The sequence below is a fragment of the Pongo pygmaeus genome, chromosome 12, assembly GCF_028885625.2.
Source record: "Pongo pygmaeus isolate AG05252 chromosome 12, NHGRI_mPonPyg2-v2.0_pri, whole genome shotgun sequence".
Lineage (NCBI taxonomy): Eukaryota > Metazoa > Chordata > Mammalia > Primates > Hominidae > Pongo > Pongo pygmaeus.
In genome coordinates, this window is record NC_072385.2 from 64,284,393 (window position 1) to 64,308,307 (window position 23,915).

At 40.7% G+C, this 23,915-nt stretch overlaps 1 protein-coding gene across 1 annotated transcript in view; it reads right to left on the minus strand.

Annotated features, from left to right (window-relative positions):
- Positions 1-2,996: 2,996 nt before the first annotated feature.
- Positions 2,997-23,915, minus strand: part of ANTXR1 (ANTXR cell adhesion molecule 1) — a 237,497-nt gene continuing 216,578 nt past the window's right edge. Inside the window, exon 18 of the mRNA XM_054474123.2 lies at positions 2,997-6,928. Within this exon, the coding sequence (XP_054330098.1) occupies positions 6,668-6,928 (261 nt within the window). The 3' untranslated portion in view covers positions 2,997-6,667. The remainder of the gene's footprint in view (positions 6,929-23,915) is intronic.

A 23,915-nucleotide genomic window follows, 5' to 3' on the forward strand; every position in this document is an offset into this window, starting at 1 on the left:
GAGATAATTCTCTTTTAAGGCTCTCATAAAAGCAAATATTGAAGGAGCCTATAAAAACACTGATCTAAACATTAGAATGCACTGAAAACCAACAGTCACAGAAGTAACATGTAGAGTGGCCGGGGCCTGTTGAGAGTGAGCATTTGCTGAGGTAGCTTTCATGGGGCAAGTGAAAGTGTCTGACAAGTATAGGAGGTGGAATCAAAATCTCCTGGAGCTTTGCAGTCTTATTTCTTGTAGTGATTACATCACTGGGGTCAAATATAACACAGGCACTGATAATGGCCAGAAATGCTCATAACACCCAATTCTGCCCAGAGTGGGGAAGGCAATCTAGTGTATGGCATCAGAAAGGATTATTTGTGGCAAATGCTTACAATGCCCATTTGAAGTAGGAAAAAGAATTTCTCTTCCTGGAGAGATAACTGGGACCTACATTACTCCCCTTAGAGATGGGTTTATTCAGCTGAGGTTTGAGATCCACCATCTTGGCCACCATTTAGAAGAAGAGGAATTGAACAGAGTCCACCCCAGCCAGGAGAAGCCCCTTCCTGCAATGTCAGATGAACGTGGATGCTTCTGCCTCATCTTATTTATGAACCACACTTTGGGTTTGCATGGAATATTTATCTCCACAGGAGCTTGGCTGGAAACGCAGATTATCATTAATTTCACACCAGTCTTTTATATTTACAGGTGTCCTGTAAATAATGTTAAGAGTAAAACTAAGCAAAAAGACATGGACTCTGTATCCTGCAAAGTTGGGGTGGGATTCACAGGGAAGCGAATGTCACAGTGCTTGTATTTTTAAAAAATGTGAAGTTGGGGGCTGTATAGGGTTTCCTGGCTACTGTTGGGGGTGCACATTTTTGGAAGGGACTCATCATAGGCGGTTGACAGTTTTCTTGTCTTACAACTTCTTTTTCAGAAGAAAGTGAAATGTTTTCTGCACTCAGCCCTCACAACCAGCATTTCTTGTACTTTAAAAATCCTTTGCAAGAATGTAAACTACTTAACTACCCAAAGGAAAATATATTTTATGAGTTGCATCTATTTTAATGTTTACAAAGAAGTCCCAACTAAAGATGCTGGCTAAAGTACTGAATGTGCACAATTAACTGAATATCTTTTAACAGACCCTTGCTTTCAGCTCTCAAGTGACTCAGAGAAAATTGTGTTAGCTCAGCAATTGCTTTACAAGTACACTGCGAAATGGCACTTAAAACCAAGTAAAGGAGATGCATACTTTCAAACTCCAAAAACTAAAATGTCCCAACTTAAGTAGAGAAGGAAGAATCTTTATAACTTAGTGACTACTTGAATTTTGAGGAAAAAAAGAGAAAGGAATCAAAGATTACAGTAGTGGAATCATAAGGCTTCTAATTTGTTTAGATATGATAACCTGGGATGGGGTGTGGTGATTCAAAAGAACACAATACAATTGTAGTCAGCATAAAAATTACAATACAGTTGTAAAGAGAATAAAAATCATGTTTGGCATATGCCAACTCTATACTCTTATACCAAATATATAGTAACTGTTAAGTGATACCTTGTTTATAATGTATTTAGATGGACAAAGTATTATTCTGATTGTTTTATATCTAAGTGATACTCCACAAAACAGATTTATCTGAAGACAGATTAGTGAAAACGGTGGATCTCAAATTTATGTTCACAGTTAGCACCTGATAAATGATCTTATTCCTGTTATTAATGGTTCCTTTGTTCAACTTAATGCATTGGAGCATTACTCAGGGTTATTTCAAGCAATTTCATGACAAAGTTGATTGATCATGCAAACAATATGTAGGATTTTTAACATTCTTTATACCATACAGAAAACTTTTTTCATAATTCTAGTACTTTTCTAGCTTTATTTGTTACACTTAAATTCAGTTAGAATTTATTTTGGTGTAAGGAGTGAGGTAGGGCTCCAGCTTTTCCTGTTTCTTTTCAAATTTCTAACCCATTATCTCAAAACCATTTACTATTGGGAGTCTGAGGCAGGAGGATCACTTGAGGCCAGGAGTTTGAGATCAGCCTGGGCAACACAGTAAGACCCTATCTCTAAAAACAAACAAAAAATCCACACACACACACACCACACACTAGCCAGGTGTGGTGGCATATTCCCATAGTCCCAGCTACTTTGGAAGGTGAAGTGGGAGAATTGCTTGAGCCCAGGGGTTTGAGGCTGCAGTAAGCCATGATTGCATCACTGCACTCCAGCCTGGGTGACAGAGTAAGATCCTGTCTCAAAATAACCCCCAAAACACACTTATTAAAGATATAATTTTAAAACATGTTCATACCCACACCTATTAAAAAGTAAATACTAATGGAAACTTAGAAAAAACTTGTGGCATGACTTTCTGTTTGTGGATGGTTTTATTCCAATTAAGATATATTCAAGGCTTGATGAGATCTTACAAAGAAATTCAGGAATAGAAGGAGATGCTCTTCTACCTACAAAATATTTAAATGGAGGAGCTGAATTAAAACTGCTAGGAGGGATAAAGTGAGTTGTATCAGAAATGCAGAAACAATACAAAGATTTCGAGATGTACATAGAAAGGTATTTATTTCAGCACTCTCCACAACACTGTCTGGTTCTTGGGTTGCTGCAAATCTCTGGACTCCTTGTAAAATCAATCCTAGTTGCCGTTCTGCTACGTTAGCCAAACACAATCCTAACTGATGCAGTATATTTTTCCTGTGTGTTCTGTTTTCACTTTTTATTTATTTTCTCTTAGCATGGATTACATTTTTAATTTGAAATTTGTTATGAGAAATAAAAAAGTATTTTGAATGTCTGACAGCTAAGGAAGAAATGATAGTAATGCAGACAGAGAAATTAGTGGAAGGCATGAAATCATTTGAGAAATGTAATTTAATGTATAGCACAGCAACCACTGTATTATGATCAGGATATTGAGGACTTGAATACGTTGCACTTTATTTTTATAACAAACATAAATAACCAGAAAAAAGAGTTGATTTAAGAAATTTATTATTTTTTTAAAAAAAGCAACTTCCAGGGTTGTCATTGTACAGGTTTTGCCCAGTCTCCTATAGCATGGTATAGTGATAACTGATTTTTTATAACAATGACTCAGAGGCATTGAAGATCCATAACTATCTTCTGAATTATCACAGAAAGAAGAAAGAGTTAGAAGAGTTTAATGTTAAGTGTATTAAAAATCATATTCTAATTCTTTTAATTTGGTTATCTGAGTATGATAATATAGGAGAGCTCAGATAACAAGAAAAGGCAATTGGTTAGAACACTCCATTCCCACAGGATGTGCATTAACAGACTTTTTACTGCATATATCTTTATATAGTTTGCAAACTAATTCAACCCTTTTACACAGCATTAATTTTTTTTAACTGGGTTGACATTGGGCTGAAACATTTGCTTATCATCTTATAATTATTTTTTTCCTGTTCTTTAATGGATTTTACCCCCATCTGACATAGTGTTTGGATTTTAGTGTATGTGACACTTCAAGATCATCTCTGCCCATTCTAATGATAGTTACAATGAGGTTACCCATGGCCAGATATCCAAGACTATTAATTAATCCACCAGCTCTGTTCTTAACTTTGGTAAAAGGAGAGATCTTGTGTCTCACTGGAGGGTGAACCAAGCTTCAGGCAAGAAACTGTGAGCTGGCTGTCAACAGAGAATATGGTTCTTATCAAGGTTCTTATTAATGCTGTGCAAACAAGGGTTTCGTCATTTCAGTAACTATTTGTACATTTATAAAAGCAATACAGTCATGGGAAAAACCAACAAGCACAGCTTGGTAGAATAACCTGCCATGAAATATCATCGGCTTTATAATAATTTACTACAACTGTTCTTTTTATTCACACTGGATAGGAAATGCTTCCATCTAACACATGGAATACGAATATATACAACACAAATTTGGCTTTAATAAAAAAAAACAGTTCTAAAGGACAATAACACGGGGGCTGAAAACAATAATTTTGTGCAGTTTCCTGATCATAATCACATGTCTCCTGCCTTTTACAGGGAATGACACAAGTATTGATGGATTTTGTAAACCAGTTAAAACATTTTCCTGTCTGTAATAGCCCACTATGAAGATATCACCTTGTTCATACAGTCTTATAGAAGTTTCTCCTTCTTAACTGTAATTCTGAATAACCGGGGATGACACACTGAGTCGGTTTTAAGAACAAATCCTGCTGAGCCTTTTCAACATCATCATACATTTGCAGTTCCCTATTCCATCAAAACGCTTTGCCAAAACAACATCTTGTAACTGCACTGGGCATATGACTGATGTGCTGAATGGTGCATTTGCACTGATGCTCACCATCTCGTTGCTCAGCAACGTCAGCATCTTGGCTTGAACTTCTGAATGGCCGCGGGAATCACGCGGCAGTGCCACGGGGTGGGTGGACTGTTTTAGACTGCCAGCAGTCAAAACAGTTGTGATGGGCTCAATGTTTCTACACTGTGAGCCTGGGGAACCCATTCTCCTATGGAATGGTTTTCAGGGGTCCAGCAATGTCACTGCAGGTGGCTGAGATATTCTGGCCCCTGCTTATGAGGAACTACATGAAAGAAGAAGCCTAGTGTTCTAAAAAAAATAGACAATGTGGCAGGGTTAGGGAGAGGCTGGGGGGTTGCTTTCATGAGTCTGGAAATCTGGTTTTAGCTCTCTGAGAAGGCTGGGAGGCTCTGTTGCAGGCAGCTGTGGGAGAAGGCTAGGGTTGGAGGTACACCTGGAGATGTGTCAGTTTGGCGTTGGCACTGCAGATTCAGCGCCCGTGGTCCCTGACTAAGGCACTCTGCCTAGATCTATTTTCCCCTGACTGTACCTTTTATGCCCCTTGGCTTTCCCATTCTCCCTGGAAACTCCTGTTTGTTTTTGCTTTCTAAGATAGAGATAGCAAGTAGGGTTCATTTCTCTCATCTGACTGTTGGGTTCATCTGACTGTTGAGTGGCGGCTCTTTGGAATTGTAATTTGAGAAGGATTGTGAAGAAATCAGTGGGCTTAATAGGAAATAGTGCTGTGATTGATTAGCAATGTCTGCCATGGCCACAAAAATTGGTATTGATAAAATAAATGCATCCCAGGCCCTTATATCTCTGTTCTAAGTAAAGTGAGCGAATGAAGCTGGCTTGATGTATTTTTAAAGGATCTTTGGAGAACATAGCCCAAGCCACTAAATTTATATTTATTTTATATTCTGCTTTGTTCCAGAAAAGATTTGAGAATTTGGGGGGCTTGGGACAGGAATTTGTGGAAAGCTAGAGGGAGATAATTTTGAATAGGCTGATGCAGGAGGTCCACGACAATGATCTCTGTTTTTACCCCTGGTGATGAAGCCCAGTGTTTAGCAAGTGATTATAGGGCTTATTGATTAAACAGATCCAGAAAGACCTGGATAAATGGGGTGAGTCCTAGGCATGGTGGAAATTTCAGGCAGAGCATTTCTGTGTTGCAGATCTGATGTATTTCCCCTTGGTTAACAGCTGAGGTTCTATGTTGAAAAGCCAAAGAGAAATATATTTGTATACACACACATGCCTTATAGGGGTTAATCAAAGATCCTTATTATGTCAGGACCATTGTCTCTCAGCTCTACCCAGAAGTCTCTGGTGCACGGCTTTACCAAGGAAAAAAACAAAAAAAAACAAAAAACTAGTGATACTGTGTGATAGGTCCTAATGATGGTATTTTGGGAAGATCAGCTTATGTTTATCTCTGGAAAACAGGATAAACTTCATACCTCAAGTGATTTAAACTGAAGCCAAACCTTGATTTTTAACATGAATCATTAACAGGTTGCTCTTCGACAATGCCATTGTCTGTTGATTTAGGGTCCATGTCTGGCCAAAGCCAGCCACCTCTAGCTGCTTGATGGCCTGTGGGTTTTAGAAACTGACTGATGCTCCCATAAATACGCCCCTGTCTATTGCACACAACTGATTTCACTTACACATCAACATAGCAACATACCTTTTCCATCAGTAAACACCTGCTCCCCTTCTCACTTGGAAACTGGAAGAATTTGCAAGGAAAAGATGCCATACATTTTTTATATACCTGCAAATCCCAGGAGAACATCCTTCTGCATACCCGTCTGATGTTGAGTTTCTTACCACACCAGTGACCCCAGCATTTCCAAAGTTGTAGGCAAAGGTTTCCTCTTTCTTGGGTGGTGCACAGGGGTGAAGGCCCTTAGGCTTCTAGGCCAAGGGTCCAAAGTCCAGGGATGGAGGTGGAGTAGAGGCAGGAAGGCAGCATTTTAGAAACCCAGTAATGTATTTCTTATCCAACTCTGCATTTCACCCTCAGATAAATGATTTTCTTACTGGTCTCCATGAGACATAATCCTGTTGAGAGCATCTTGCAGTTTCACTGTCTCTGGAACCTTCTAGAGGTGATAGATGGCTGGCTATAAATCTGACTGTAGTTGCCTCATCATTTGTTTCCTGGCAATTTAAAATATCTGTTTCTTTCCGCTGATCATGATTATTGGTATACTGGCATTGCCAACCAATTTTTAGAATGTGTGAATGTCAGTGGGCTTTATCACCACTCCTCTTCTCTAATTGGAAAGACTTGTTCTAACACCTCCTGAAGTTTCTGAGAGAGCCCAGAGCAGGAACTTTGGGCTCTAGACAGAAGGCCTTGGAGGAGGGCGAGAGGGAGGAGGTGCCCTGTTGGGAGGTGGAGCCTGGGGGGGAGGGGGAAGGGTGGAAGGTGGGGACGGGATGGGAGGGGTGGGGGCGCTGGGGGGCGGGGGAGGGCAGTGGGGTGCAGGAGGTGGGGGGGTGTAGATGGGGGCAGGAGGTGGCGAGGAGGTGTGGTAGGTGTTGTTGAGCGGATACTTGGCTGGCTGGTTGTTCTTGACCCTGGTGAAGTTGATGCAGCGCCCCTAGAAGAGAATTGTAGAGAAGGAAACGTGAGTGGACGGCCTCACATCAGGGCCTGTGGTGCTGTGGTGCGCAGCTTGCAAGCAATATGTGGAAAGCCGGCCCCTGTTGGTGACAACTCTCTAGTGGCACATAGTAGAACTTGAGGACAAGTGAGCTCCCCACTTCCTTTTCCTGGACTGTGTTGCAAAACTGTTAAAATTCATCTTTTCCTGGAGTCTAACTCTCTCAAGTGGGAGAAAGGGAAGGAGACTGACCTTAACTGGGTGCTGTGTACAGGGGTCATCAAACTGAATCTCCTCAACAGCCCGGCTAACCGGGTATTATTAACTGTTCCGTTGCACAAATGAGGAAACAGAGGTTCAGAAAAGCGAAGTTACTTTTTCAAGGCCACACAACTAGGAAGAGGTGGGGTTGGTGATTCTAACCCAAAATAGACTCCAGAATTATTCTTCCTGCTGCTACTTTGCCTTCTGGAAGGGGTCCTCATATTTCATAAACAAAAGTAATTTATTTTGATTATTTCAATTACATGCCTGGAAATGGCAGAAGGTTAACACAACGAGCTTCTCCTATATTGTAATTCAAGGATGTAGCTAGAATCTGTGATTGGAGTTGTCATGGAGGCCCTGATGCATTTCCCTCGCCTGTGCCCCCTCAACCACTTGTTCCAGGTAACGAATGAAGGAGGCAGCTATCTCTACTGATGTGATCAATACAGCTTCCTCATCCATGCCTTGCCTTCTCCAAAGTGCTAGTAAATAATAAACAGTTTATCCTGCCCTTGTTCTGGCTGTGGGAATCCCTCTTCTACATGCGGCTGCACCTGTGCAGGTACACTTAGTTGTTGTCACAGGAACTGACAACCTGTGTACCTTAAGAAATACAACCTGGGGACATTCTATTGCCAAGCAGGCATCTACCCTGAATTCTGCTTTTCTCCTACCCTTCTTGGGTACTCAACTGAACAATGCAGAGAAGACCCTGGAACCCCTTACAGCAGCCTCCTGAAAGTCAGCATCCAAAGCCAGCCATAAGTAGCCCTGTCTCCCCTATAGTATCTCTGCTCTGCTCTCCAGAGTCATAGGCATGCTTTCTCTGTCCCCCAGTAGATACCCCCTAGTCTCATCTGGTACTCAGGAACTTCTGTGCAACACTCAGCTCTGCAACGGAGGGGAGACGGGGGTTCTGCTCACCATGTTCCGTGCTGGTGTGAGCTCTCTTTGCTTGGCCACTTGCCTGGGGGGGTACCCACCCCCCTGAGGTCTCCTGGCCTCCCTCACTTCCCATGCCTGTGGGGCATCTTATTGTTCTCTCTCTGGCATGTCTGGATGCTTACAGAATTGCTCCCCACAGCGGCCGGGGTGGGGTTGCTCCTCTCTGAAGCTGCCCTCCATGCTAGGCCTGGGGCTGGGGTGTGGAATTGTTCCTGGCCACATGTTCCAGGATGGAAGTTATCCTGTGGTGTCCAGCCTGAACGAGATATGTCCAGAGAGCACAGAGTTTCCCTTTCTAGGCCTTTTAGGGATGAGCCTGAATGGGAATGAAGAGGGTGAGGTGTGGAATTTGGGGAACAATTACTGCTTAAATTAGCTCTAGGACAAGAGGAAAATGAGAGTGTGCTATTAGAGACTTGGCTCAGGATGGGTCACAGCAGGGACAAGCTGCATGCTGAGCACACCTTCCCTCCCTGTGCACAGCCCTGTGCGTCCTTCAAGTCATAAATCATGTCCCTTTTCCTCCACACATTTCCCCCACAGTGACTCCAGCCTCCACTTACCCTTTGCTTCCTTGAGTTCTCTAGTTACAGCCTACACCACACATTGCAGCCTGCACACTACAGTTACTTCATCTGTAAGTGCCTTGCCTCCCAGGCCAGACGAGAAACTTCTGGAAGGCTGCAGCCTTGTTTTGTGCTTTGCTGCTCCACAACTCACAGCCTCACAGGGTGTTCTGCATGGTACAGGGACTTTTGGTAAAAACGGAGTTGTTTGAGCCACTCAGGAAAAGTAGGGGGTGGGAAACCTTAGCAATAAAGTGAAAGTTAATTCCTAGGACATAGCATTAGTCAGAGGGCATCTTGGTGAGGAAGGGCCAAATTCGATGGGACTGCAATTGGTTTAGGAGTTGCAATGTCATGTTTAGATGCTAGCACCCCTGTTTCTCTGAGCTTGCATTTCATGTGATTAAACCAGGTGCTAAGCGGGGGAGGCTGTGACTGGGGCTCCACTCACCGCAGAAAGAATTTACCCCCTCCTCGCTGCACTGCCCAGAGCTCCCGGTTTATGTCCAGCCTTTCAGGCATGATGCCGATTTTGTAACCCAGTACTGTACATTCCCGGCTGTTCAAGCTGCCCTCTTTTATAGCTTTATAAATCTAAGCCTTGGTTACAGTTTATTTATGATTCTGGATAAAGCTTTCCTTTAAGATGTGAGGGCCCTAATGATTACCATCTGTGATGAATTCCCGTGACGACAATTTAGAGCTGGGATTTACTGTGCTATCTGTTCTGCCTTTCGTTCCTAGACATGCTAAGTCAGACAGAGAGGCTCAAGAGATTCACATCCTTTAAAGATGAAGGGAAACCCTCATCCTGGGGAAGGAGCTGCTGGTGCCTGGGGTCGAGTGCTCATCTGGCTTCAGATCTCTTCTAGAGCTGGCCACCAGGCTGGCCGAGAGGGGAGGCTAATTAATCAATGAATCCAGAAGCTCATGTACTTATTCTCTTCAATTGAAATAAGTTACTCTACTGTTTTTACCAGAGGCTGTTTTGTCCAGAGACAAAATCAGGAGCTCTCAGCCTTCTTCTGCCAATATCTCTGTTCATAATCCATGTTAGGATTCCCAGGGGTTTTCAAAAAAGCTGAAAGCATCCACAGACTAAAAGATGGTCTCTCACATCTGTCCTCTGAAGATGGGATGAAAGAGGGCAGTGGGGGCTGTGGGGGGAGGTGGGGAGGAAGACCTGAGGTCAGCACGTCCAGCTGCCGCTGTGGTGTCTTGGCCAGAGCAGCAGAGGGATGGAGATGGGGTGGGGTAAAATGGTGATGGTGGAGGCAAAGAGTCCTCCTTCCTCTGGTCAGTAACACCCTAGGGGTACACCCATGGGTCACCTACTCCAGAGCATTGTGCTGTGGTTCATTATAGACCCTCCCCCGCACTTCCCATCACCTAGTCCTTTAGAGCTGAGCACAAAAGTCCAGAGCGCTCATCGAGCAGCCAGAGGGGAGGGGCAAGCTCACAGCTTCTGCGTGGCCCCCACTGTGGGACACCCTACAGTGTGATGTGAGGTGGGGGTAATCATACCGCCTGTCACTTACAGGTATTAGGAGGACTCCCTTAATCAGTGTTATGAAGGGCTTGGAACAGTGCCTGGAGCATTGTGTTTAGCAAATGGAGTCTAATGCTGTCTCTCTGCAGGTGGGGATGTGCAGACACAATAAGACCCTGTCTGTGGTGGAAAGGCCAGTTGGAGGTGGTATTAGGTGTTCCAACTCCTAGTTTAGTGCCTTCTGAGTGAGCTGCAGACTAGAGCTTCTATACTCCACACCTGGCTTCTATAATAAAACTGGTAAATAGGAAAAAATGTAGCAAAAATGTAGGGAAAAACAAAGCAGCCCCTAGAGCCTGCTCTCTTATGTTTGTTCTCTCCTCCTGTTGCCACTAAGTCCTGTAACTTATTTCTTATAGGACCTCCCACAGTGCACTGCACACACATTTGACTGATGTTGAATTTATCTTCCTGAAAAAAGGTGCAGACTCGGCATCAATAAATCCCTGGGGTAATATACAGTAAGACCCACAGTCTTTGTAAGAGGGGTGTGGTTACAATAAGTTCTTAAAACCTGGAGTCAGAGGTGCCAGCACAAACACGGTAACATTTAGACCATATAATTGGCCTAAAGATCAGTTCACACAACATCGTTTTTTGCTTGCAAGAGGATAATAGAAAGGCCAGATGTTCTCAGTGTCATGTAGGCCAGCAAATCTGCACCAGTGTTTGGTTAAAAGGTTGCTAGGACGATTGGAACTCTCGCTTCATAACACTGGTCTTCGTGACCCAGTTTTATTTTCTACAGTATTGGTTTTGGGTGGTTTAATTCAGATCCAAGATTTGACTTTGACCTCAGTTTACCTCAGCATCCTCATTTACAGGAATGAATGCCAATTATTTTCACACATTAGCAAAAATTTCTCAGATTAAATTCTAAGAAGAAAATGCAACAATATCTCCAGCTAAATGAAGGCTTAGCAGGATGCCAGCTGGCTTTCCTCCTAGGCTTGAAAGTGCCATTTTGATTTGGCGGTATCTAATGGTGGTGGGAGGACTATTTGAAAAGTCCAGGTACATTAGCATCTTTATTTATCATCAAAACTCCGTCAGTTAAGTATCATTATTTTCATTGTACAGAAAAAAAACTAAAGTCTCACACCTATTTAAATAACTTGCTCAAGACTACACAGCCAGCAAGTGGCAGAGTGGGATTAAAACCTAGTTCTGTTTGCCTCAGGAACTCATCCTCTTTATACTGTATTCCTGAATATAGACTAAAAGTGCAAATCATTTCTTGAAAGACTTGTAGATAGCATCACACAGTGTAGCACTTGACCACGATCCAGCAGCTCTTGACACAGTCAAGCGATTCTTCCCGAACCTAAGTCTGGTCAATTCACTCTCCAGCTCAAAATTCTTCAGTGATTCCCCAACACCTTTAAAATAAAAGCCAAGCACCTCCACTGGCATACACAGCCCTTTGGGATCTGGTCTGTGCTTATGTCTTTCAATTGATGTTTTACTCTTTTCTTGCAAGATGTCCAGCTTGGTCCACCCTATGCCCTCCACAAATATTTGTTCAATGAGGAATATAATTTGCCATGTGGAACTCTACTCTAAATGTTTCCCATTAGAAACATTGCTCCTTAACTGGTTGGTGAGCACCTCTGAGGCACCCTCAAGGGCTTCTCCTCTGGAGCCTACTGTTGCTCTAAAGAGCCCAACGTTCAAGTTCAAGTTGGCACTCAACAAATACTGCTCACACATTGGAGCTCCGAGGTGCAGCAAGATGTCTTAGAAAGCTCTGATTTTTCCCTGCAGGTTTAGGCTCTCCAAAGGTCAAGGATCCATGAACACAGCTATGAGTTTAGGGCTTCTCAGTCACCTCCCCATGGTCTCCTTGGACATCTCCTAGGTTCTTGGAGAAAGGATGGCAAGAATCCTACGTACTTCCCTTGGTTTCCACACTCGAAAGGTTAATGTTACCTCTAACAATACTTTTTGGGTTACCTTTGATTGCTTTATCAAAGGAAATTGTTCCTCAACAAAAAGCTTTGCCTAAATTGGAGGTGACATATTCTGAAATGGTTATGATGAAATGGTCAGGATGAAAGATCTTGTTGATCAGGTTCTGGATTTCCCTGGGTTTGAACTCCAGGCATTGATGGTCTGAGGCGTTTAGAGACAGGACACTGGTGCTGGGGGGCTGTGGTCTGCCTTGTGGGTTGCGGTCAGGAGGTAGAGTTCTACCTCTAGTTCTTCCACTAACATACTCACTGTCAAACCTGGGGCAAGTCACTTTCTCTCTATGGGCCTCGGTTTCTTCATCTGTCCAATAAAGTTGTACCAGCTAGATGACGTTCAAGGGCCTTTCAGCCCTAATATTCTATAATTCCATCAACACTTTTTGTTTTGAGATGGAGTCTCACTCTGTGAGAGTGATCTCAGCTCACTGCAACCTCCGCCTCCTGGGTTCAAGCGATTCTCCTGCCTCGGCCTCCCAAGTAGCTGGAATTACAGGCGTGTGCCACCACACCTGGCTAATTTTTTTGTATTTTTAGTAGAGACGGGGTTTCGCCATGTTGGCCAGGCTGGTCTCAAACACCTGACCTCAGGTGATCCGCCAGCCTTGGCCTCCCAAAGTGCTGGGATTATAGGTGTGAGCCACTGCACCTGGCCTCCATCAAAATTTGAATTCCTTTGAAAACTTTTCCTTGGATAATATAATCTGAATTCTTTTGGGGCAGCCAGTTTGCACATTTCTTTATACTAATTAGTTTGGCTAATGCTTTGTATTGCATATTTTTCTGGTTGGTCATTAGATTTTTAAAAATTAATAAATTGAAACTTCAAAATTGGAGGTCTGCCTTCTGCTTTTCTATTATTGTGGTAAGAGTTTGAGCTTGCCTGCAACTTCTGAATTTGGGTTTGTGGGATGACAGGGAGATGTGAGAAGAGGTGTGGGCCGATTGTGTGCAAAAGACTTGCCAGTGGTGAGCTCCTGTGTGCTGAGTGTTATGAGACATCTGTTTGGGCATCAGGCACGCTCCGTGGAGTGGGAGCTGGACTTTGGAGATGGTTAAAAATATGCTATGGCCTCCACAGATTAAACCAAATAGTTTCCTATGAACAGAGGTCATCTAAGGAAATTGGATTTCACAGGAAGAACACTAAAATAATTAGATTGTAAAAGTATAACATATATGCCAAGTTTCCTCTGACAAATACCTTTTCTCTCTGGCCTAGTTCTCCCATTGATTATCTTATTTTGGAGGGCTGTAGGTATTTCTCAAGTTAACTAATGAATTAGGTTTCCAAAGTCAGTTGTTTGGAGTTACGAGCATAGTTTCTAACTGAAATCATTCTTGTAAACTCAGGCTAGACCACAAAACCTCATTGACATATTGAAGGCAATTGACATAATCCTGCCGAAGATGGTGCTCTACTGATGAATTAAACACATGAACAATGAATGGATGGCTGGATTGGATGACTTAATAGTTAGCCTTCTACCCTATGATTCTCTTCATTTGTTAATTTATTTATGCATTTATCCTTTTGACAAATGGGTTTTAAGTGCCGGCTATGTCCTCAAAGGTGCTGCAGACAGTATTCAGCAAATGTTGAGGTCCCTGTCCTCATGAAGAATACAGTCTAGAGGTGAAGACAGACAGTAGTCAAATGGACCCCAGCAACCACATTTGTGATCTGTGACCCTGAGCTTGGCCACAGTTGATTGGACCAGTTGATTGGACAACTATGCTGAGCTAGACCAATCAGATTCTCTCTCCTGTGAATTTGGAATGACCACTGAGTGACAGGTAGTTAGTTAGTCAGGGCTGATCATTTGAATAGAGGGAATGTAAAGTGGGAACCTGGGGATGAGGGAGCAGCCATCTTCTGCCACAGTCAGGGAGAAGCAGGGAAAGCTCTGATTCTGTTTCGTAAAGATCCTTCATACTCATTCATTCTGCACTGCCCTCATTGTTGCTCATCTTCTAACACTTGGCCACCAAGTAAACCAGTCTTCCTGCTTTCAGCCTTTCCCTTTCACTTCGATATTTTGGTTTTCCATGTAAAATTCATACACATGCGCACACACATATATAAATAAAAATGTGCATATACATACATATATATGTATGTCTACATATGTATAGATAGAGGTATGTATAAAATGTATGTATACCTGTATACATAAAAATGTGTAGATACACAGACGCATTCAAACTTATCTTTCTGGCCAGGTGAGGTGGCTCATGCCTGTAATCTCAGCACTTTAGGAGGCCAACACAGGTGGATCACTTTAGCCCAGGAGTTAGAGACCAGCCTGGCAACACAGTGAGACCCTGTGTCTACAAAAAATAAAAAAAAATTGGCCTGACATGTGTGCCTTTAGCCCCAGCTACTTGGGAGGCTGAGGCAGAAGGATGCCCAAGAGTTTGAGGCTGCAGTGGGCTATCATGGCACCGCTGCAGTGCATTCCAGCCCGGGCAACAGAGCGAGACCCTGTCTTGCTCCTTCCCCTTCCCCAAAGCTGGAGCCACAGGCAAAGAGAAGGGTGTGTTGTGAGTGGTGATGCTCTGATCCTTCTCGGCTCCCTTTTCTCCACCTCAAACTTGCCCTGCCTATAAATCTCATAATAGCCTGCCTTTTATGTGCTGTTCATGGAAAGGGATCCAAGGTCAACTCTTTTAGTTATTTGATTCATTTTGCTGACACACATACTGGCACGTTCTCCATAATAATGTCTTTGGATGCCAGAACTGAGGGTAAGATGAAAGCACACAGGAAATATTTGGTAACACAAGGAAACTAGAAAAATGAAGGAAAGGGTAGAAATAAAAATGGCATCTCTTTAGTGGGACATGTGTAAATATAAGGTTTGTCAAGAATTAATGTTGAGATATGACTTATTTAACAATAAAATTCCCTTTTTCCATCCGATTACACAGTTCTTTGTTGAAAATTTGAAAAATACACAAGAAAGAGGAAGGGAGAAGGGAGTGTTAAATTATAGCATTCAGAATTAATATTTTGTGCTTATCTTTACAGAACACAGACACACACCCAGTGGTGGATTTATTTACGAAAATGGGATCATCTGTATGAAAGTTTTAAAGTAGTTACTGTGACCATTTCTCCCCTGTCATTTTCAATGGTTGCATAATCTTCTATCACATGGAAGCACCAAATGCAGTTAAGAATTTCTTTATTGTTGGGTATTAAGAGTGTATCTAATTTGTCTCTATTATAAACAATGTGGTGATAAAACTATTTATCCATAAATATTTTCATACATCTGTCAATTGTTTTAGAACAAATTGTTTGAGGTAGAATTTCTGGGTCAAAGTTTATGCACATTTTAACAGTTTTTGATAATATATTGTCAAACTGTCTTCTAGAAAAAGTGATATTCATTCGTAGTTCCAATACTATTTTATGAGAATTTCTATTTCCCTACACTTTCAATTACAGAGTTTTAGAATTAAAAATTTTTGCCAATTTGACTATCTGAAGGAATTGTATTATTGTTTCCATGTTCACTGTCTTATTATTTGTGAGATGAAAGTTTTTAAAATGTGTGTGTGTATATATGTAAAGATATATGTGTATATACATATACATATATACACTCACACATACACACATATATATACACACACCCACATATATATATACACACACACTACATATGATTTGTCCGCTCATATACTTTGCCCACTTTTACTGAGGTTTTGATCTTTTTTTATTGGCCTTTTTTATTGATTTGTAAGAGCTCTTTATAGAGTAACGATGAAACTGGTTGATATGGTTAGGTTTTGTGTCCCCACCCAAATCTCATCTTGAATTGTAATCCCCATGTGTCGAGAAAGAGAAGTGATTGGGTTATAGGTGCAGTTTTCCCCATGCTTTTCTCATAATAGTGAATATGTTTCATGAGAGCTGATGGTTTTTATAAAGGGTAGCTCCCCTGCGCTCGCTCACATGCTTTCTCACCTGTCGCCATGTAAGACATATTTGCTTCCCCTTCTGCCATGATTATAAATTTCCTGAGGCCTCCCCAGCCATATAGAACTGTGAGTCAATTAAACCTCTTTTCTTTGTAAATTACCCGGTCTTGGGTAGTTCTTTATAGCAGTATGAGAGCAGACTAATACACTGGTTATGTAAGCTATTTTTTTTTTTTGGGGTGTGATTTTTAAAATTTTACTGATGGTATTTTTTGATGTACAGAAGTTAAATAAGTTTATGTGGGTAGCCAATTATATCAATCCATAGAGTCTATTCTTTTTTTTTTTTGAGACGGGGTTTCACTCTGTCACCCAGGTTGGAGTGCAGTGGTGTGATCTCAGCTCACTGCAACCTCTGCCTCCCAGGTTCAAGTGATCCTCCCACCTCAGCCTCCCAAGTAGCTGGGACTACAGGAATGTACCGCCACACCTGGCTAATTGTTTTGTATATTCGGTAGAGATGGGGTTTCACCATGTTGCCCAGGCTGGTCTCAAACTGCTGAGCTCGGATGGTCCACCAGCCTTGGTCTCCCAAAGTGCTGGGATTACAGGTGTGAGCCACTGCCCCTGGCCCATAGAGTATATTTTTTCATATCCTTTAGAAAGGCCTTCATCAGGGCTGGGCACGGTGGCTCCATGCCTGTAATCCCAGCACTTTGGGAGGCCAAGACAGGCAGATTACCTGAGTTTGGGAGTTTGAGACCAGCCTGACCAACATGGAGAAACCCTGTCTTTACTAAAAATACAAAATTAGCTGGGCATGGTGGCACATGCCTGTAATCCCAACTACTTGGGAGGCTGAGGCCAGGAGAATCACTTGAACCCAGGAGGTGGAGGTTACGGTGTGCCAAGATTGTGCCATTGCACTCCAGCCTGGGCAACAAGAGTGAAACTCTGTCTAAAAAAAAAAAAAAAAAAAACTTTAATCATTCTTTTTTTTTTTTTTTTGGTTATGTTATAGTTTCACTTTTCCATGTTTATAGAATGTGGACTAAAGAGCCAAACTACTAGGATTCAAGAGATCTGGTTCTGCAACTTACTGTGTTATCTTGGACAAATTAATTACCTTCTGTTTTCTTTTCTGTAAAATGGGTTAAATAATTGATCCTAGCTCATGAGATTATTGTAAAGATTAATGAAAATAATAAATAACTTTTTTAAATTTTTGAGACTGAGTTTTGCTCTTGTTGCCCAGGCTGGAGTGCAATGGTGCAATCTCAGCTCACTGTAATCTCTGTCTCCCAGGTTCAAGCGATTCTCCTGCCTCAGCCTCACAAGTAGCTGGGATTGCAGGAGTGCGCCACCTGGCCAATTTTGTATTTTTAGTAGAGATGGGTTTTCACCATGTTGGTCAGGCTGGTCTCGAACTCCTGACCTCAGGAGTCCTTGGCCTCCCAAAGGAACTCCTGACCTTGGGAGCACTTTGGCCTCCCAAAGTGCTGGGATTACAGGCATGAGTCACCGTGTCGAGCCTATAAATAACTTTGAACGGTGCCTGACATATAAAATTACCCAGTAAATGTTAACTATTATCATCTGGAATATATTTTGCTATGAGGTGTGAGGTGCAAGTTCAAATTTATTTCATCTTTTTCTAAATCAGCCAATTGTGCTAACTCAGAAATACCATTTGTTAAATAATCTACCACCTTCCAACTAATTTAATGCCAGCCTTATATGGCAGATTCTCACTTGTTCTTTCATTTGTGTTTTCAGACCTCTGTTCCACTTCTCTGATGTGTCTGTCTATATCTGTAGCAGCAGTTTCCACTGTTATAGTTTCACAACGTATTGTAATATTGATCTTATAAGTCTATCTTTATTGTTTTTCAAAATTATCTGCACTATTCTCATCTGATTGTTCTTCCAAACAATAATTTAGAATAATATAATTCATAAATTAAGTTGGAGAAAATGGCCTTTTATATTTTTATGTTTTCTCATCCATCAATAGCACATTCCAAATTTGTGATTTTTGAATGTAAGTTCCAGCCTTCTTTAAACATTTATTCCTAGATTTATTTTATTGTCGGTATTGTAAAGTTTAACTTTTCTCTATTTTAGCATCCTACTCTTAGTATATTTATTTTGTATTTAAATATTTTACTGAATTCTCTTACAGTATTTCTGTTGATATAATTTAATATTTTCCATTTCTAATATTTACCTATTATTACATTTTCTTGTTTTATTGCATTGATTAGAAATGATGTCAGGCGCCCTTATCTTATTCTTGTCTTTAGTGGGAATACCTTCAGTATTTCATAATAGTTTAGATATCCTTACTTCTGTTAAAAATATACTTTAATTCCAGTTTAAGTGTTTAAAAAATTTAAGCAAATATCAAATACCTTTTTGATACAAAGTAAGATAACCCTATTGATAGTTATTTTATTCATGTTAGGGAAATAATTTCCTATTCACAGTTGATAGTTTCAAAAAGTAATATTTTAAATTCTATCAGAATCTTTTTGATATCAAGATCATTACATTATTCCTATATTTTCACCTACTGATATATATTTTATAAATTCTTTTCTAATAAAAATTATCTGCACATTTCTGAAATAAACTTTTGAAAAGTTCTGAAATTAATTCTCTTTGACTTAGGATTTTTGCACCCAAATTCACAGGTGAATTTGGCCATGTTTCTTTTGTTGTGAGCTACTTTTCATCAAGATTATGTTAACTTCACAAAACAATTTGGGAGGATTTTCATCTTTTTATATGTTCTGTATTTCCAAAATAGCATAAGAATTACTTGTCTTATAACAAGTACATAAGCATGAGATAATTCTCTCAAAAATTTTCTAGACATGCTGTTATTTAAAAGTATAGTTCTTTGATGCCTTTAAAAATTTTTGCCACAGATATTGACTTTTTCAGGTTTTGTACTTTTTTTGAGTCAATTTCTGTAATTTATCCTTTCTTAGAAAATCATTCATTCATCAAGATTTTAGAAGCATTTGCATAGATTTGTACTTTGTCCACAGGGCATTCTTACAGGTAAACAAATGTCCTTATTTGTTGTGATAGCCCTTTTGTCTTTCTTAATAATTACATATTTTCATGTTCTAACCTTTTTCGGATTTGTCTTTCAAAGATTCATTGATAATACTGGTAGTTCCAAAGAAATTCTTAAAGACTTATTTCTCAGTTCTACTGATTTTGCTTTGTTTTCATTAATTTGTTCTTCATTCATAGATTCTGTGTTTCTGCTTTCTGTAGAGTTGTTTCATATTATTTTCTAAGTTTTAACTAATTCTTACCTCATTTGTTTTCATTTTTTCTTGTTTAATAATGAAAGAATTTAGGGCTATGATGTTTCCAAATCCCACAAGTTTTTATTGAGATGTTCCAATTGTCATTATTTTCTAGGATCCCAGTTAATTGCAGTTTTGATTTCCTCTTGGACTGAATAGTAATTTATAAGACTGCTTTAAAACTTCAAAGTGCTTTTTTTTTTTTTTTTTTTTTTTTTTTTTTTTTTTTTTTGTGAGACAAGCTCTCGGTCTGTCGCCTAGGCTGGAGTGCAGTGGTGTCTAAGTGCTTTTTTAAAGCAAGAGTTTAATCCCTTATTGCTAAATTCTAGATTTTTATTTTTATTTTTAGTGGTATATGTGGACTCTAAAAATTATATGTTCTCTCTTTTTTCAGGTTTTCTTTGTGGCCTAAGTTATAGTTGATTTTTACAAGTTAAGAAAATAATATGAATTATTTATTTGAAGGGTGCTGTTAAATATCCATGAATCATTTTTTGATTCGATTTAATTAAAACCTCTGTATCTTTTATTTACTTTTTCATCTGCTTGCTTTATTGAAGTCCAAGGGTGGTTGTGAGTTTATTAAGTTACTTTTCTGCAATGTTTTACACAATTATATTTGCACAAACTTTGCTCCTTTAATCACTGGGCCACCCAAGAGTAGCAGGGAGGGTGCTCTTTCAGGGCTCTCTGGGCAGAAGGAAAATCTTCCATCCCAAATAATTCTTGCTTCCTGTTTGTGGTGGTGGTAGCTTATCTGCAAAGGTGGCTGCCATCTTTTCCTCCTGTAGTACACATGTGCTGTGGTGAGGAGGGGTCTATGCCTCTACTCCCTTGAATCTGGGTTGGCTATGATTGTTTTGAATATAATGGAAGTGATGTTGTGCTAGCTTTGAGCCTGCCTCTGAGGCCTGACAGTTTCTGCTTCCTGTTTTTGGTGCCCTGAGCCTCCATGTAAGAAATCCTGGCTGGTCTACTGCAGGGAGGCCTGTTGAGGTACAATGAAGGCGGTCAAAGGAGTGAAGAAGCCCTCTGGGATGTCCAATCAACCTTCCAGTGATTCCAGCCCCAGCCGCCATCTGACTGCAACTTCATGAGAGACTATAAATGAGAACTACCCAACTGAGCCCAATCGACCCAAAAAATATGAGGAAAAATAGCAAATTATAGTTTAAGTCATTAGGTTTTTGGATGGTTTGTTATGGAACAATACTGAAACAAGAAGCAACTCATCTCTTTGCCTAGTGGGGTCATTCATGGTGTGTGGAAGCTGAGTATGAGTTGTAGGTTTCCCTTTTTTTTTTTTCTGGACTCTGAACTTGGCACCCTTCCTAAAGTTGCTGTGAAGGATCCTGATCTGTGCTTTAGTCATTGCCTGATGGACTAGGACTTTATGCCACTGGAACCCAAGGTCCCCAGGAGAAAGATGGGATAACTGGATGACAGAAAGATATAACCCCAAAGGTAATCATCACACATTTCCTTTTTTTGTCCTCTGGATGTTATCCTGCAGTGTTCATTTTGAAATGTAGGTTATAGATTAGATGAAGAAAATGTGGTACATATACACCATGGAATACTATGCAGCCATAAAAAAGAATGAGATCATGTCTTTTGCAGGAACATGGATGGAGCTGGAGGCCATTATCCTTAGCAAACTAAAGCAGGAACAGAAAACCAAATACTGCATGTTCTCACTTATAAGTGGGAGCTAAATAATAAGAACTTATGAACACAAAGACAGAAACAACAGACACTGGAGTCTACTTGAGTGGGGAAGGTAGGAGGAGGGAGAGGAGCAAAAAAGATAACTATTGGGTACTGGGCTTAATACCTGGGTGATGAAATAATCTGTACAACAAGCCCCCATGACACATGTTTACCTATGTAACAAACCTTCACATGTACCCCCCAACCTAAAATAAAAGTTAAAAGAAATATAGGTTGTTATGTTGGTGAGAAAGGGCTGAACTCAGGACTGGGAAAGATGTTGCAATCTGGAAAGGGGTTTTTGCCTGTTTACACACTTGTGCATGCTTACTTGTGTAAGCTGAGCCTATGACATCCTATCACCTTCTCTCACGCTGCCAGTGGGTAGCTCAAGGTTGAAAAGTCTCTCCCAATTCTGAAGTCGGGCTAAATACATATACTCAAATTGCCATTTTGACTTGAAAATCTTAAAAAATATTAATAAATACTTGGACACAGAGGAAACACAGTAAGATAAAGTAGCCTTGCCATCAAAATAGGGATGAACAAACTCTGTCCTAAGGCTATATGAAATGCTAACTGTCCATGTCTACGCTACGCGTAAAGTTACAACTAACTACTTGCCATACAAATGAATGAAATTGTAAGGCCAGGTGGTAAAGGACTCACTCTGATGGCCCCTGAGGAAGGTCAATAAACTATCATAGCTAAAAAAGGCAAAAATATTCTAGATGACATAAGGAAATAAAACCTCCTTGTCTGATGCTTAAATCCCTTCTTTAAATCTCATAGCACTATATGAAATCATGGCATGTTATGTTTGCACCTGTTTAGTTCTGACAAATTTCAAAAAATAAAGACAAAATAAAATAATAAATTGAAAGACTATACTAATGGTCATTCTAAGTAGTTAGAGTCATTTAACTGGGGACAGGAAAAATATCCTCAAGATTCTTAACAGGCGAGACAGAAAGGGCAAGAAGGAAGATTGAGTGGGGAAGGTAGGAGGAGGGAGAGGAGCAAAAAAGATAACTATCTGGAGAAAGGAGATTTAGGAAAAGTGATCAGGTGGCCAAAGTGCTGTCACTAAACAGGGACTGGCTCTGAGAATTCAAACCTTTCAAAGGGGCAAGACAAAGAATTATGCAGAGATACCCTGTGTAGTATACTTTAGAGGTGGCAGAGAAAGTTGAAAACATTAAGAGGAAGCAAATCATGCTGAGTGGTGACCCAGTGTGGCACATCCTAAATATTGTTTCTTAACTTTGCTCTTCTTAAAACCAGCCATTGGTACTGACCATCTTCTTTTCATCAATGGCATCAAGTCCAATGTACACTCCTGAGTCCTGCCAAGCAGTGTAGCAATAACTTCTCCAAAGAGCCTGGTTTTAATCAACATTTTGGATGGGTCTCACTAATACTTTAGATTTAATGCACTTTTCTAAGATTTAAAAAAAAAAAAAAAAAACCACCATGGCATGGTCATGCTGAGTGAGTGAAAGTCTGACCCAGGATGAACTAATATTATTTAGAGTCTTCCTTCTTGCCCTTTCTGTCTCGCCTGTTAAGAATCTTGAGGATATTTTTCCTGTCCCCAGTTAAATGACTCTAACTACTTAGAATGACCATTAGTATAGTCTTTCAATTTATTTTTTTATTTATGTTGAGGTATTTGCTTTAAATATTGGTGCCAGAAGATAAACCAACTAAGATTGTTTGGTCAAGAGCATTATTTAGCTTGGATGTGAAAATGTAAAATTATGAAATTACTGATTCATCTGGTGCACAGTGCTAACATAATCCTGCTCCATATATACAAGCTCATGGATGAAGGTTTGTTTTCTTCTTTTGCACCAATGCGAGGAATGCCATCTTCAGGATGAGTTCTTTTCCTATGCCAGTAGCTGTCAACACCTTTTCCCCAAAATGGAATATTAATTTTTTTTTAAAAAGAACAGGTTTGCTTCTGTGCTTCCTGTATTGTTGCCAGTGAGTGGCACTGTTATGGACTGAATGTGTGTGTCTCCCCAAATCCATGTGTTGAAGCCTCAGCCTCCAATGGGGTAGTATTTGGGGGGGTGGGGTCTTTGGGAGGAACTTAGGGTTGGATGAGGTCACGAGGGTGCCTCCCTCATGATGGGGTTGGTCCCCTTAGAAGAAGAGTTTCCACGGGGCTTGTTTTCATTCTACTCACACATGCACCAAGAAGTGGCTATGTGAGCACACAGCCTGGAAGAGGGGCCTCACCAGAACCTGATCACACTGGCACCCTGATCTCAGACCTCCAGTCTCCAGTACTGTGAGAAAATAAATTTCTGTTGTTTCAGGCCCACAGTCCATAGTATTTTGTTATGGCAGCCTGAGCACACTAAGAGAAGCATCCTAAATGGGTAGGTGTCTGCTAGGTTCACAGCACTTCACACATGCACCTTTTTCCTATCCCACAACATTGTCACACTGGCCAAGCCCCCTACTCATATGTATTCATTTGAGGGACGAGTTGTTTGTTATGGAGTGAAAAGTTTCATACTAATCCCATCTGCCACTCACCGAGTGCTTATGCTGTGCCAGGCTTGGTACTAGCTGCTTTATATTCATCAACTCATTTTGTTCTCCTAAAAGCACCATTGGTTAATATCCCCATTATCCTGATTCAAAAATGTAGAAATGGCTCAGAAAGGCTGCGTAATTTTCCCAGGCTATCTCTGTAAGTAAGTGACTGAGTGA